We start from the raw sequence: 17,072 nt of genomic DNA on the forward strand, positions 1-17,072 counted from the left end.
AGTGACCCGTGCCCCATGCTATAGAGGAAGGCGAAAAACCTCCAGGGCCTCTTCCAATCTGCCCTGGAGGAAAATTCCTTCCTGACCCCCAAATATGGCGATCAGCTGAACCCTGAGCATATGGGCAAGGTTCACCAGCCAGATACCCAGGAAAGAATTCTCTGTAGTAACTCAGATCCCACCCCATCTAACATCCCATCACAGGCCATTGGGCCTATTTACCATGAACATTTAAAGATCAGTTAATTGCCAAAATCATGTTATCCCATCATACCGTCTCCTCCATAAACTTATCGAGTTTAATCTTGAAGCCAGATAGGTCTTTTGCCCCCACTGCTTCCCTTAGAAGGCTATTCCAAAACTTCGCTCCTCTGATGAGATATATGTTGTAGCTATACTAACCTTCTTTGTTCAGGAAGGCTAGGTTCTGATTTCGCCTAGAGACTAGGTATAACAAGGTGGGTGTTCCTTTAGTGGCTGTTAATTTATGTTGCATAATTTGTTTGCAGTTTGGCATAATTTATTAGTTTCTGTTTAGGAGAGACCCAAGACTAAAATTATTGGAAGTGTTGTATTTGAGTTAAAATACAGAGCTGCATGAAGGAAGCTTGTGCGGTGGCTCCCAGTGATAAGTGATCTCACTTTTGCTAGCCCTGACTTGCGAAACTGAATACCAAGTGTTGGGGGAATGAGGGTGGGAGAGTGCCAGGGATCATGTGCATGAAGGTAGTGTATATTTTTCTGCTTAAGCATTTATATAGTTGTGTAGAACTCCTAAAATATTTGCATATTATCTTTCCTGCCTTCAAAATGAAATTCAGAACCACAAATTAGGGGCCGGGATAGCTCAGTGATTTGAGCATTGGCCTGCTAACCCCAGGTTGTGAGTTCAATCCCTGAGGGGGCCATTTAGGGATTTGGGGCAAAAATTGGGGATTGGTCCTGCTTTGAGCAGGGGGTTGGACTAGATGACCTCGTGAGGTCCCTTCCAACCCTGATATTCTATGATATACGCACGTTAAAAATGTGTGTTCTTTCATATATCTTAGTGTATTTGTACTTTGAGTTTATGCAGGCTTCTGTATTTTTGTGTAGGTACCAGGGACCAGAGCTGGAGATGTGGTCGCTTGGCATCACCTTTATACCCTAGTATTTGGAGAGAATCCCTTCTGTGAATTAGAGGAGACCAAGGAGGCTGTACTAAATCCTCCTTACACGGTGTCAGAAGGTGTGTTTTCATTTATTCATGCCATTCATTATCAATGGAACTGACCATAGTGGAAGAGATTGCTCTAGAACAGTAGTTTTCAAACTGTGGGTTGTGACCCAGTACTGGGTCACGGAATGTAAGGGTCGTGGGTCGTGGTGGCTCTGGTCAGCACTGCAGACCAGGCCGTTAAAAGTCCTGTCAGCAATGCTGCCTGGCTAAGGCAGGCTAGTTCCTACTGGTTGCGACACCATGCTGCACCTCGGAAGCAGCCAGCTGCAAGTCTGGCTCCTAGGTGTGGGGGCCATGGGGCTCTGTGCCCTGCTGCTGCCCTGAGAACCAGCTCCACGCTCCCATTGGCCTAGAAAGAACCTTTGTGTAGCTGGAAGCGCACAGTGTATATAAATTTCTCCAGGTTTTGCTCTCTTCTTGGGAGTCTGTCTTACACATGCTCTCAGTTTATTAAACATCCAGTTCTCATCTGAAAAAGGGCTATGACATGTAAATCTGTATATTCACCTGCTTTAGGGAAAGTACTCTAGTTCTTTACGCACATGGAAGTATCTGTGTACTACCTGCACTGGCAGTATTTCAAATTCCAGGTCTTCACTGTGGTGAGTTTACTCCTTCATTCATTATCCCAAACCACAGAGGAGTTAAAAACTGAGTGAACTGGAACAAATAATGTAATAGGAAAGTTCAGCCTACTAGGTAAGTTTAAAGTCCAGTGATTACCAGTGGTCCTCAGGAGGCTTGAATGCAAACTCAGGCTTTGCTTTACTTAGAATCATAGAATACCAGGGTTGGAAGGGACCTCAGGAGGTCATCTAGTCCAACCCCCTGCTCAAAGCAGGATAAATCCTGAACTAAATCATCCCAGCCAGGGCTTTGTCACACCTGACCTTAAAAATCTCTAAGGAAGGAGATTCCACCACATCCCTAGGTAACCCATTTCAGTGCTTCACCACCCTCCTAGTGAAATAGTTTTTCCTAATATCCAACCTAAACCTCCCCCACGGCAACTTGAGACCATTACTCCTTGTTCTATCATCTGGTACCACTGAGAACAGTCTAGATCCATCCTCTTTGGAACCCCCTTTCAGGTAGTTGAAAGCAGCTATCAAATCCCCCCTCATTCTTCTCTTCTGCAGACTAAACAATCCCAGTTCCCTCAACCTCTCCTCATAAGTCATGTGCTCCAGCCCCCTAATAATTTTTGTTGTCCTTTGCTGGACTCTCTCCAGTTTTTTCACATCCTTCTTGTAGTGTGCGGCTCAAAACTGGACACAGTACTCCCGATGAGGCCTCACCAATGCCGAATAGAGGGGAACGATCATGTCCCTCGATCTGCTGGCAGTGCTCCTACTTATACAGCCCAAAATGTCGTTAGCCTTCTTGGCAACAAGGGCACACTGTTGACTCATATCGAGCTTCTTGTCCACCGTAACCCCTAGGTCCTTTTCTACAGAACTGCTGCCTAGCCACTCGGTCTCTAGTCTGTAGCAACGCGTGGGATTCTTCCTTCCTAAGTGCAGGACTCTGCACTTGTCCTTGTTGAACCTCATCAGATTTCTTTCTGCCCAATCCTCTAATTTGTCTAGGTCCCTCTGTTATGTTACTGACATAAGCTATGTCCGTATAGATCGTTGTGGCAACCACTGCTATATATTTGCAGCAAATATTGTACAAAGGTTGTCGTGTAAGGTGTCTATGGAAAGGCTATAATTTGCTGGGTATGATTATCCTATCTGTATGGGTGTATCATTTTCGTAGTTAAAGTTATGAATATTGGCTATGTACTTGTATATCAATGAATTTTGATTCTGAAGTAGCCTTGGCCCTGGTCTACACTACAAGTTTAGGTCGAATTTAGCAGCGTTAGATTGATTTAAACCTGCACCTGTCCACATAACGAAGCCATTTACTTCGACTGAAAGGGCTCTAAAAATTGTTTTCTGTACTCCTCCCTCGACGAGGGGATTAGCGCTGAAATCGACCTTCCTGGGTCGAATTTGGGGTGGTGTGGTCGCAATTTGACGGTATTGGCCTCTGGGAGCTATCCCAGAGTGCTCCGTTGTGACCACTCTGGACAGCGCTCTCAACTCAGATGCACTGGCCAGGTAGACAGGAAAAGGCCCGCAAACCTTTGAATCTCATTTCCTGTTCGGCCAGCGTGGCAAGCTGCAGGTGAGTGCAGATCTCATCAGCAGAGGTGACCATGATGGAGTCCCAGAATTGCAAAAGAGCTCTGTCATGGACCGAACGGGAGGTACGGGATCTGATCACTGTATGGGGAGAGGAATCTCTGCTATCAGAACTCCGTTCCAAAAGATGAAATGCCAAAATATTTGAAAAAATCTCGAAGGACATGAAGGACAGAGGCTATAACGGGGACCCGCAGCAGTGCCGCATGAAACTTAAGGAGCTCAGGCAAGCCTACCAAAAAACCAGACAGGCAAACGGCTGCTCTGGGTCAGAGCCCCAGACATGCCACTTCTATGATGAGCTGCATGCCATTCTAGGGGGTGCAGCCACCACTACCCCAACCCTGTGCTTTGACTCTGTCAGTGGATTATCACGCAACAGGGATGTGCATTTTGCGGACGAGGAAGATGATAGCACATGGCAAGCAATCGGAGAAACCATTTTCCCCAAGAGCCAGGAACTGTTTCTCACCCTGGACCCAGAGCCAGTACCCCTCGAACCCACCCAAGGTGGACTCCCGGACATGCCAGGTGGAGAAGGGACCTCTGGTGAGTGTACCTTTGTGAATATAATACATGCTTTAAAAGCAAGCATGTTTAATGATTAATTTGCGGCCAGTACAGCTACTGGAAAAGTCTGTTAATGTGTCTGGGGATGGAGTGGAAATCCTCCAGGGACATCTCAATGAAGCTGTCCTGGATGTACTCCTAAAGCCTTTGCAAAAGGTTTCTGGGGAGGGCAGCCTTATTGCGTCCTCCATGGTAGGACACTTTACCACACCAGGCCAGTAGCTCGTAGTCTGGGGGCATTGCATAACAAAGCATGGCAGCATATGGTCCCGATGTTTGCTGGCATTCAAGCAACAGCCGTTCTTTATCTCTCTGTGTTATCCTCAGGAGAGTGATATCATTCATGGTCACCTGGTTGAAATAGGGTAATTTTATTAAGAGGACATTCAGAGGTGGTCGTTCCTACTGGGCTGTTTGCCTGTGGCTGAACAGAAATCTTCCCTGCTGTTAGTCACGCAGTGCCGGGAGGGGTGAAGCGATCATCCCAGAGAATTGGGTGTGGTGGTGGGGAGGCGGGGGGTTTAGTTGGGTTGTGCTGCATGTTAACCCGAAAACCGCGGTTCCTCCTTCTAAATTGCCAACCCAATTTAAATGGCCAACCCAACGTCTGTTTGGTATGGGAAATGAGGGCGCTGCTGTTTTGAAATCATTCCCAAATGTTATGAAGGTTAAAGAAGCCAAAAGACTGTGGCTTACCATGGCTACCTGCAAGCTGAATTCTGTTGCCTGCCAGCCCTGCGTGTGTGATCTCTCACACCAGACCGGCAGACCCTCAATATAAGAGGCAAAATGCGACCTTGTACCGAATGCATGTGTGCTATGTAATGTTAACAGCAAGGTTCACCCTGAAAGAGTCTACCCATTGTTATCTAAAATGTCTTTTTAACTACTACTCTCCCTTTTTTTCCTCCTGCAGCTGCAAATTGTTCTCTGAGCTCATGCAGTCCTCCCACACTGAAAGAGCCCAGCAGAATGCGAGGAGGCAGACAGTGGTAGAGTCCAGGATGGCACAATATGAATGAGAGGACAGGTGGCGGGTTGAAGATGATAGATGGCGTCAGCTTGCTGACAGAAGGCAGGAGTCAATGCTGAGGCTACTGGTGGATCAAAGTGATATGCTCTGGCGTATGGGTGAGGTGCAGGAAAGGCAGCATGAGCACAGACTGCTGCTACATCCCCTGTATAACCAACCACCCTCCTCCCCAAGTTCCATAGCCTCCTCACCCAGATGCCCAAGAACGTGGTGGGGGGGCCTCCAGGCACCCAACCACTCCACCCCAGAGGACTGCCCATGCAACAGAAAGCTGGCATTCAATAAGTTTTAAAGTGCAGTGTGGCCTTGTCCTTCCATCCTCCCCCACCCCTCCTGGACTACCTTGGCAGTTATCCCCCTATTTGTGTGATGAATTAATAAAGAATGCATGAATTTGAAGCAACAATGACTTTATTGCCTCTGCAAGTGGTGATCGAAGGCAGGAGGGGAGGGTGGCTAGCTTACAGGGAAGTACAGTGAACCAAGGGGCAGAGATTTTCATCAAGGAGAAACAAACAGAACTTTCACACCGTAGCCTGGCCAGTCATGAAACTGCTTTTAAAAGCTTCTCTGATGCGCACTGCGCCCTCCTGTACTCTTCTAACCACCCTGGTGCCTGGCTGAGCGTAATCAGCGGCCAGGCGATTTGCCTCAACCTCTCACCCCGCCATAAATGTCATAGAATCATAGAATATCAGGGTTGGAAGGGACCCCAGAAGGTCATCTAGTCCAACCCCCTGCTCGAAGCAGGACCAATTCCCAGTTAAATCATCCCAGCCAGGGCTTTGTCAAGCCTGACCTTAAAAATCTCTAAGGAAGGAGATTCTACCACCTCCCTAGGTAACGCATTCCAGTGTTTCACCACCCTCTTAGTGAAAAAGTTTTTCCTAATATCCAATCTAAACCTCCCCCATTGCAACTTGAGACCATTACTCCTCGTTCTGTCATCTGCTACCATTGAGAACAGTCTAGAGCCATCCTCTTTGGAACCCCCTTTCAGGTAGTTGAAAGCAGCTATCAAATCCCCCCTCATTCTTCTCTTCTGCAGACTAAACAATCCCAGCTCCCTCAGCCTCTCCTCATAAGTCATGTGCTCTAGACCCCTAATCATTTTTGTTGCCCTTCGCTGGACTCTCTCCAATTTATCCACATCCTTCTTGTAGTGTGGGGCCCAAAACTGGACACAGTACTCCAGATGAGGCCTCACCAGTGTCGAATAGAGGGGAACGATCACGTCCCTCGATCTGCTTGCTATGCCCCTACTTATACATCCCAAAATGCCATTGGCCTTCTTGGCAACAAGGGCACACTGCTGACTCATATCCAGCTTCTCGTCCACTGTCACCCCTAGGTCCTTTTCCGCAGAACTGCTACCTAGCCATTCTGTCCCTAGTCTGTAGCGGTGCATTGGATTCTTCCATCCTAAGTGTAGGACCCTGCACTTATCCTTATTGAACCTCATCAGATTTCTTTTGGCCCAAACCTCCAATTTGTCTAGGTCCTTCTGTATCCTATCCCTACCCTCCAGCGTATCTACCACTCCTCCCAGTTTAGTATCATCCGCAAATTTGCTGAGAGTGCAATCCACACCATCCTCCAGATCATTTATGAAGATATTGAACAAAACCGGCCCCAGGACCGACCCCTGGGGCACTCCACTTGACACCGGCTGCCAACTAGACATGGAGCCATTGATCACTACCCGTTGAGCCCGACAGTCTAGCCAGCTTTCTACCCACCTTATAGTGCATTCATCCAGCCCATACTTCCTTAACTTGCTGACAAGAATACTGTGGGAGACCGTGTCAAAAGCTTTGCTAAAGTCAAGAAACAATACATCCACTGCTTTCCCTTCATCCACAGAACCAGTAATCTCATCATAAAAGGCAATTAGATTAGTCAGGCATGACCTTCCCTTGGTGAATCCATGCTGACTGTTCCTGATCACTTTCCTCTCATGTAAGTGCTTCAGGATTGATTCTTTGAGGACCTGCTCCATGATTTTTCCAGGGACTGAGGTGAGGCTGACTGGCCTGTAGTTCCCAGGATCCTCCTTCTTCCCTTTTTTAAAGATTGGCACTACATTAGCCTTTTTCCAGTCATCCGGGACTTCCCCCGTTCGCCCCGAGTTTTCAAAGATAATGGCCAAGGGCTCTGCAATCACAGCCGCCAATTCCTTCAGCACTCTCGGATGCAACTCGTCCGGCCCCATGGACTTGTGCACGTCCAGCTTTTCTAAATAGTCCCTAACCACCTCTATCTCCACAGAGGGCTGGCCATCTCTTCCCCATTTTGTGATGCCCAGCGCAGCAGTCTGGGAGCTGACCTTGTTAGTGAAAACAGAGTCTCCCCCTTACTCTCACAAAGATTGTGGAGTGCACAGCAAGCAGTAATAACAATGGAATATTGGTTTCGATGAGATCTGAACAAGTCAGTAAACTGGGCCAGCGCGCTTTTAAACATCCAAAGGCACATTCTACCACCATTCTGCACTTGCTCAGCCTATAGTTGAATAGGTCCCGACTACTGTCCAGGGTGCCTGTGTATGGCTTCATGAGCCAAGCCATTAAGGGGTAGGCTGGGTCCCCAAGGATAACTATAGGCATTTCAACATCTCCAACAGTTATTTTCTGGTCTGGGAAGAAAGTCCCTTGCTGCAGCTGTTGAAACAGACCAGAGTTCCTGAAGATGCAAGCATCCTGTACCTTTCCCAGCCATCCCACGTTGATGTTGGTGAAATGTCCCTTGTGATCCACCAGTGCTTGCAGCACCATTGAAAAGTACCCCTTTAGGTTTATGTACTCGCTGCCTTGGTGCTCCAGTGCCAAGATAGGGATATGGGTTCCGTCTATGGCCCCACCGCAGTTAGGGAATCCCATTGCAGCAAAGCCATCCACTATGACCTGCATGTTTCCCAGAGTCACTACCCTTGGTAGCAGCAGCTCAGTGATTGCGTTGTCTACTTGGATCACAGCAGCCCCCACAGTAGATTTGCCCACTCCAAATTGATTCCCGACTGACTGGTAGCTGTCTGGCATTGCAAGCTTCCAGAGGGCTATCACCAGTCACGTGTGAACTGTGAGGGCTGCTCTCATTTTGGTATTCTTGTGCTTCAGGGCAGGGGAAAGCAAATCACAAAGTTCCATGAAAGTGCCCTTACGCATGCAAAAGTTTCACAGCCATTGGGAATCGTCCCAGACCCGCAACACTATGCGGTCCCACCAGTCTGTGCTTGTTTCCCAGGCCCAGAATTGGCGTTCCACAGCATGAACCTGCCCCATTACCACCAAGATGTCCACATTGCTGGGGCTCGTACTTTGAGAGAAGTCTGTGTCCATGTCCTTATTACTCTCCTCACCGCTCTGCTGTTGCCTACTCACCTGCTTTTGCAGGTTCTGGTTCTTCATATACTGCTGGATAATGCGCGTGGTGTTTAGAATGGTCATAACTGCCGTGGTGATCTGAGTAGGCTCCATGCTTGCCGTGGTATGGCGAGAGCAGAGTGGCAGTGGAAGCGGTGGGTGGATGATGATGCTGACAGCAATATGGCGCCCGCACAGAAAAAGGCATGAAACGATTGTCGGCCATTGCTTTCACGGAGGGAGGAGCACAGGGTAGGCTGGCAGCAGACAGTACAGTACGACTGCTAGCTGTCATCGTCTCCTGGGTGCTCACAGTGCTGCTGGCTGGGAGAGCAGCCTGATGCAGAATGGCCCCCTCAAGGATTGAATTTACAACCCTGGTTTTAGCAGGCTAGTGCTCAAACCACAGAGCTATCGCTCTGCTGATATTCCAGGCAAGACTGAATCTCCATTAGACAAAACTTAAAGAAGAGAATGACCTGAGTCACTCCCATTTATGTCCAGGCACCCCTGACAGATCTCACCAAGGTCTGCCAGGAGCACCCATGTCCGCCCAGGCGCCCCGACCGACCTCACCGAGGCCAGCCAAGAGCACCCAGGAGACGACGAGGACAGATACCAGTCGTAATGCACCATCTGCTGCCACAAGGCAATGAGCTGCTGCTGTGTAGCAACGCAGTCCTGCGTCTGCCAGCACCCAGGAGACGTACGGTGATGGTGAGCTGAGCGGGCTCCATGCTTGCCGTGGTATGGCGTCTGCACGGGTAACCCAGGAAAAAAGTCGCGAAATGATAAACTGCCGTTGCTTTCATGGAGGGAAGGGAGGGCCTGACGACATGTACCCAGAACCATCCGCGACAATGTTTTTTGCCCCATCAGGCATTGGGATCTCAACCCAGAATTCCAATGGGTGGTGGAGACTGTGGGATAGCTACCCACAGTGCAACGCTCCGGAAGTCAACGCTAGCCTCAGTACTGTGGACATACTCCGCTGACTTAATGGTCTTAAGTGGGGACACACACAATGGACTGTATAAAATCAATTTCTAAAAAATCAACTTCTATAAATTCGACCTAATTTTGTAGTGTAGACATAGCCTTGGTAAAGCATTTGGTCAGCGTCTTGAGAAAGGAATGTGCAAGTAAGTGCCTAATCAAGAAACACTTAACTGACAAAAAGAAAAGGAGTACTTGTGGCACCTTAGAGACTAACAAATTTATTTGAGCATAAGCTTTCGTGAGCTACAGCTCACTTCATCGGATGCATTCAGTGGAACTTAACTGACAATGGATCTTGGAAGACTCCAATCCACATAAGAAGTCTTCCTGGGGACGTACAAGGTAGCATGTAAGCAATGGCTGCCACCTGTAAAGAACTGAGTCATGCATGGACATGTGACTTGCCCATATAACTCCAAACTCCATTTTGCTGTAATTTTCCACAGTAATAACAAAGAGGTGTTCTTACACCTGGAAATGACTATAAAAGGCTGATGCCTCATCTCCATCTTGTCTTGAATCCTGCTTCATATCTCTGAAGGGTCTTTGATACAAACTGAAGCTCTAAACAAAGGACTGAATGACCCATCCCAGCTGTGGATGTACTCCAGAGACTTGATTTGAATCTGCGGCTTATTTCATCACTGCTACAAGCCTGAACCAAGAACTTTGCCATTACTGTATGTAATTGATTCCATTTAACCAATTTTAGCTCTCATCTATATCTTTTTCCTATTATGAATAAACCTTTAGATTCTAAAGCAGTGGTCTCCAAACTTTTTGGATTGCACACCCCTAGGGCCAGCTCTAGGGAAGCAAAAAAAAAAAAAAAAAAGAGGAGCTGCTGCAGGCGTGCCGCCGAAGATGGAGCGGGGAGAGCCGAGCTGCCGCCGGTGTGCCGCCGAGGAATCAAAGGTCCAGGAGCGCTGCTGCCGCCATGCCAGCGGCACTCCTTCGGTGGCACTCCTTCTGCCGAGCACCCCCAGGGATGGTCTTGCGCACCCCACTTTGGAGACCACTGTTCTAAAGGATTGGCAACAACGTGATTTGTGGGTAAGATCTGATTTGTATATTGACGTGGGTTTGGGGCTTGGTCCTTTGGGATCGAGAGAACTTCTTTTCTTTTACTGGGATATTGGTTTTCATAGCCATTTGTCCCCATAATGAGTGGCACTGGTGGTGATACTGGGAAACTGGAGTGTCTAAGGAAATTGCTTGTGTGACTTGTGGTTATCCAGTGGGGTAAAACCAAAGTCCTCTCTGTCTGGCTGGTTTTGTTTGCCTTGGTGTGCATAGAAACCCCAGCCTTGGGCTGTAACTGCCCTGCTTTAAGCAATTTGTCCTAAATTGGCACTCTCAGTTGGGTCCCATCAGAACCAGCATCGTTACACCCTCTGTATCCTACCCCTACCCTCCAGCGTGTATCTATCACTTCTCCCAGTTTAGTGTCATCTGCAAACTTGCTGAGGGTGCAATCCACACCATCCTCCAGATCATTTATGAAGATATTGAACAAAACTGGCCCCTTGGGGCACTCCACTTGATACCGGCTGCCAACTAGACATGGAGCCATTGATCACTACCCGTTAAGCCTGACGATCTAGCCAGCTTTCTATCCACCTTATAATCCATTCATCCAGCCCATACTACTTTAACTTGCTGGCAAGAACACTGTGGGAGACCATATCAAAACCTTTCCTAAAGTCAAGGAATAACACATCCACTGCTTTCCCCTCATCCACAGAGCCAGTTATCTCATCATGGAAGGCAATTAAGTTAGTCAGGCATGACTTGCTCTTGGTGAATCCGTGCTGACTGTTTCTGATCACTTTCCTCTCCTCTAAGTGCTTCAGAATTGATTCCTTTAGTACTGAGGTGAGGCTGACTGGCCTGTAGTTCGCAGGATCATCCTTCTTTCCCTTTTTAAAGATGGGCACTACATTAGCTTTTTTCCAATCATCTGGGACTTCCCCCAATCGCCATGAGTTTTCAAAGATAATGGCCAATGGTTCTGCAATCACATCTGCCAACTCCTTTAGCACCCTCGGATGCAGTGCATCCGACCCCATGGAGTTGTGCTTGTCCAGCTTTTCTAAATAGTCCCGAACCACTTCTTTCTTCACAGAGGACTGGTCACCTCCTCCCCACACTGCGCTGCCCAGTGCAGTAGTCTGGGAGCTGACCTTGTTCGTGAAGACAGGCAAAAAAAGCATTGAGAACATTAGCTTTTTCCACATCCTCTGTAACTAGGTTGCCTCCCTCATTCAGTAAGGGGCCCACACTTTCCTTGACTTTCTTCTTGCTGTTTAACATACCTGTAGAAACCCTTCTTGTTACTCTTAACATCTCTTGCTAGCTGCAACTCCAGGTGTGATTTGGCCTTCCTGATTTCATTGCTGCATGCCTAAGCAATATTTTTATACTCTTCCCTGGTCATTTGTCCAATCTTCCACTTCTTGTCAGCTTCTTTTTTGTGTTTAAGATCAGCAAGAATTTCACTGTTAAGCCAAGCTGGACGCCTGCCATATTTACTATTCTTTCTACACATCGGGTTGGTTTGTCCCTGTAACCTCAATAAGGATTCTTTAAAATACAGCCGGCTCTCCTGGACTCCTTTCCCCCTCATGTTGGTCTCCCAGGGGATACTGCCCATCAGTTCCCTGAGGGAGTCAAAGTCTGCTTTTCTGAAGTCCAGGGTCTGTATTCTGCTGCTCTTCTTTCTTCCTTGTGTCAGGATCCTGAACTTGACCATCTCATGGTCACTGCCTCCCAGGTTTCCATCCACTTTTTGCTTCCCCTACTAATTCTTCCCTTCTTGTGAGCAGCAGGTCAAGAAGAGCTGTGCCCCTTGTTGGTTCCTCCAGCACTTGCACCAGGAAATTGTCCCCTACACTTTCCAAAAACTTCCTGGATTGTCTGTGTACTGCTGTATTGCTCTCCCAGCAGATATTGGGGTGTTTGAAGTCCCACATGAGAACCAGGGCCTGTGATCTAGTAACTTTTGTTAGTTGCCTGAAGAAAGCCTCATCCCTCCTGGTCTGGTGGTCTATAGCAGGCTCCCACCACGACATCACCCTTGTTGCTCACACTTCTAAACTTAATCCAGAGACTCTCAGGTTTTTCTGCAGTTTCATACTGGAGCTCTGAGCAGTAATACTGCTCTCTTACGTAAATGCAACTCCCCCACCTTTTCTGCCCTGCCGGTCCTTCCTGAACAGTTTATATCCATCCATGATGGTACTCCAGTCATGTGAGTTATCCCACCAAGTCTGTTTTTCCAATCACATCATAATTCCTTGATTTAACCATTGCCAACCAGTATTGTTGTCTTAAGAGATCTTGCTGGTAACTTCCTCGCCTCAGTGGGGCCCTTAGGAATGGGGAGGGTGTTTGCTTGCATTTGTAGCTTCAGAATTTGTTTCATGATCTGCACTAAAAGAAAGATATTTTTCATCTTGCTTCCTGGTGGAGGTGTTGAAGAGAACAAGCATGTGGTGGGTTGATGCATCTTTCCTCAGCAACCTCTCTGCAGGTGATCTTAGGAGTCTTGTAGTCCCATAAAAAGCCTCTATAGCTTTGCAGTTAGGAATTTCCTGGTGTTTTCCCTAAGCCACTGGTATATGCCCTGAAAAGAAAAACAAACACAAGACCTCATTTAAGAATGTCTACAAAAGGACTGGTTTTGGAGTGGGTGGGTGCCCACGAGGGGCACCAAAGTTGTGAAAGGAATGGTGTCCAAAAAAAGTCTTCCATGCATAGTCTGTCTGTCTGTCTGTTTCTTTCTATCTCTTCTCCCCCCCCCCTCGCCCCCCCCGCCGTGTCTTACCTCTTTTCAGTTCGCTATTTACACAATGTGGAAGGCTTAAATCATTCTCCAAGCCAAGTAAACACAGCCAGAGAAATCCTGACAGTAAAGCAGAAGGGCTGGAGGGATCTGGGGTTACAATTTTACCTACTTATGGGTATTGAACCTAATTTACTAAGGGTATGTCTACACTGACAGAGTTACAGCGCCGCTCAGAGAGCACTGAAGGGAAACCGCTATTGTGTGTTCACACTGTTAACTGCCTGTGCAATAGCGAGTTCACAGTTGCGGTATTTGGAATGGTGCACTCTGGGCAGCTATCCCATAGAGCATCTCTTCCTCTTCTGCCGCTAAGAGTTGTGGGAAGGCAGATGGGGTCGTGGGGCATCCTGGGTCCTGTCCCAATGCCCTGTGATGCATTGCTTCGCATTCCAGCAATCCCTGTGTTTCCCTCCGCATTTGGCACCATCTTAAACGGTTTGTGTACTGTGCACTCTGCCTCTTTGGTCTGCAGGAATGGATCCCACACTGTTGACGGGTATGCTGCTCGCTCTAACACGTCATGAGTGGCAGTGGAGTTATTCCTTAAACTACAAAGGCAAGAGGAGTGCAACGTTGATCTCGCCACGCATAGTAGCTGTGACACGAAATTGCTTGTGGCATTCACGGAGGTACTGACCACAGTGGAACGCTGCTTTTGGGCTCGGGAAACAAGCACTGAGTGGTGGGATCACATCATCATGCACATCTGGGATGACTAGCCGTGGCTACAGAACTTTCAGATGCGGAAAGCCACATTCATGGGACTGTGTGGTGAGCTCGCCCCAGCCCTGTGGCGCAAGGACACGCGAATGAGAGCTGCCTTGCAGTTGGAGAAGTATGTGGCGATTGCACTGTGGAAGCTGGCTACTCCAGACTCCTACTGACGGAGTGGGAAAGTCTAACCATTGGACTCGTGTTGATGGAAGAGTGCAGGGCCATTAATCGCATCCCACTCTGAAAGACCATGACTCTGGGCAACGTGCGTGACATTCCAGATGGCTTTGCACAAATGGGCTTCCCTAACTGCGGAGGGGCGATAGATGGCACACACATTCCAATTCTGGCACCAAACCACCTAGCCACCGAGTACATTAATCGGAAGGGGTATTTCTCAGTGGTTCTCCTGGTGCTTGTGGATCACCATGGGTGTTTCACAGACATTAACGGAAGCTGGGCTGGAGAGATGTATGATGCACACATCTTTCAGTGCACTGGCCTGTTCAGGAAGCTGCATTCAGGGACTTTCTTTCTGGACCAGAAGTTGAATGAGAAGTTGAAATGCCCATTGTGATCCTGGGAGACGCCCCGCCTACCTCTTAATGCCATGGCTTATGAAGCCATATGTGGGGCACCTTGACAGCTGTAAGGAGCAGTTCAACAACAGGCTGAGCAAGTGCAGAATGACTGAGTGTGCTTTTGGCTGTTTAAAGGCCCGCTGGCGCTGTCTATATGGGAAGCTGGACCTGGCTGATGACAACATTTCTATGCTTATAGCCGCATGCTGTAGTCTCCATAATATTTGTGAAGGGAAGGATGAAAGCTTCACTCAAGGCTGTACTGCTGAGGCTCAGTGCCTGGAGGCTGAATTTGAACAGCCAGAAATCAGGGCTATTAGAGGGGCGCAGCACAGGGCCATAAGGATCAGGGATGCCTTGAGGCAGCAATTTGAAGCTGAAAGCCACTAATATTTGTTGCTATGCTTGGGAGTGCAGTGCTTGTAATGCTAGGAGGTGATTGATGCAGACGATGCAATATGAAGGCTTAAGATAGTTGTCTGTTGCTTTGCAGGGCTCTGTTTCCTTTCAATTAATAGAATAAAGATTGCTTTCAAACGAACACAGTTCTTTCATTAAAAAACAACAACCAGAGGAGAGAGTCAAACAAAAAAAACCACATCAGCACTGAGGGGTATCGGGGAAGGGAAGGTCACAGGAGGAGGTGGGGTCCCGGGACGGTTAAAGATTTGTGTATGTCCAGGGATCATAACCAACTTTCTCCTTTTGGAGTACAGTGCAGCGGGTACTGTACTTTAGCAGGGCCAAACTGCAGAGGGATGAGTGCTGAGTGCAGTGGGTACTGGGAGTCCGTAGTGCTGGACTGTGATGAGGGAGGAATGGAATGCCGTGGGTACAGACTGGAGCCAGGAAGTTGATCAGAGTTGGAGGCATCTGGGGGACTCATGAGAGAGAGTTTTGTGACAGCAGCTGCAGGGGAGGGCAGGCGCGGAGCTGCTGGGTTTCCAGTGCTAGTATCACAGTACAGTACGTGCCTGAAGCATGTCTGCTTGGCGCTCCATAATCTTTAAGAGCTGCTCCGTGGCTTCATTCTGATCTGCCGCGTTCTCCTTTCGGTCTCTCTTCTCGCTGTTCCGCAACTCCTTCAATTCCTGTTTTTTGTCCGCGGAGTGCATCATAACATCATGCAGAAAGTCCTCTTTAGTTTTTTGTGGCCTCTTTCTAATTCTGCTCAGCTGTTCAGCCAGCGATAAAGAGGGAGGCTGGGCTCCCAAGGTCATCTCTGTGAAGCCAAAACGCAACATTTTACAGAAGCAGTATTGTTTGCAACACACAGAACATTGATACAGTGATTTAAAATACAGCCACTATTCACATACCTGTCACTAATTGGCTGACCCCAGGCAAGCACACATGAGCCAAAAAAACCCCAAAATGGTGAGTAGCCTCAGGGGCAGGGTAAATTAGTGTTCCCGGACCCTACTGTATACTGGGCACATGGCTCTTCGGGAGAGTCAGCACTGTAGAGGGAGCCTGATAATCATTCCTGTCCCCACATTTTCCACAGGCTGTGTTCATTATGGAAGATATCTTGCTGCTGAGGCTGAGCAGGGAATCAAGGGAGGGTTTTCTCCAATCCTTATTGAGGTTGCAGGAAGAAACCATCCTGATGTGTAGAAAGAATAGTAAATATGGCAGGCGATCAGCTGTGCTTAGACAAATTAGAGGATTGGGCCAAAAGAAATCTGAGGTTCAACAAGAACAAGTACAGAGTCCTGCACTTAAGATGGAAGAATCCCATGCACTGCTACAGACTTCAGCGGTTTCCAAAATCAAATCCACTTACCATGGGCCTCCTTTCCTGTTCGCGCTTCTCCAAGATCTGACAGCTGTGACTGGCTAGCCTCCTCTGGGGTAGAAAAGAGCTCCCAGAGGCATGCATCGCTGTCCTCCGAGTCATTCTCTGCCTCTGGTCCCCCTCCACATCCTCATCCAAGATTTCCTCCTACTGGCTCGGTCGACTGGTATGCGAGCCACCAAAGTATCCACAGTAGCCTTTGCAGTGGAGGTGGGGTCACTGCCGAGTATCACGTCCAGTTCTTTGTAGAACCGGCAGCTCGTGGGTGCAGCAGCAGAGCGGCGGTTTGCCTCCTGCACCTTGTGGTAAGCATTCCGCAACTCCTTCACTTTGACCCTGCACTGCAGTATGTCTGTCATGGCCCCTTTCTGTCATGCAACGTGAAATCTGTCCTTAGGTATCATAATTGCTACGGCTGGAGCACAGCTGGGACTGCACAGCCTCCTCTCCTCAAATGCTGATGCGGTCCAGCAGCTCGGCATTGCTCCAAGAAGGGGATTGCCTGGTGCATGGAGCAGGCATGGCCATCTGGAAAGATGCGCTGAGACCACTGCATGCATCACCAAGCAAACAGGAAGGAGACTTTCAAAATTCCAAAGGAATTTACACGGTGGGGATGATGGTTGGTCACCTGAGGGCAGGGCAGTAGAGTTCAAACCGATGACCAGAGAGGCAAGAACTGGCATTGTGGGACACCTCCCGGAGGCCAATCGCAGTGCTGTAATCGACCAGGGGGGTCTACACTGGCATTGTGGTG

General features: G+C 48.4%; 1 protein-coding gene across 1 annotated transcript in view; it reads left to right on the forward strand.

Annotated features, from left to right (window-relative positions):
* The window catches only part of PASK (PAS domain containing serine/threonine kinase), a 54,457-nt gene that overhangs the window by 33,593 nt on the left and 3,792 nt on the right, over positions 1 to 17,072 (forward strand). Inside the window, 2 exon segments of the mRNA XM_043522484.1 lie at positions 1,096 to 1,136; positions 1,139 to 1,228. Coding sequence (XP_043378419.1) covers positions 1,096 to 1,136; positions 1,139 to 1,228 — 131 coding nt within the window.

Source organism: Chelonia mydas, chromosome 9 (genome assembly GCF_015237465.2).
Source record: "Chelonia mydas isolate rCheMyd1 chromosome 9, rCheMyd1.pri.v2, whole genome shotgun sequence".
In the NCBI taxonomy this organism is placed as follows: Eukaryota; Metazoa; Chordata; order Testudines; family Cheloniidae; genus Chelonia; species Chelonia mydas.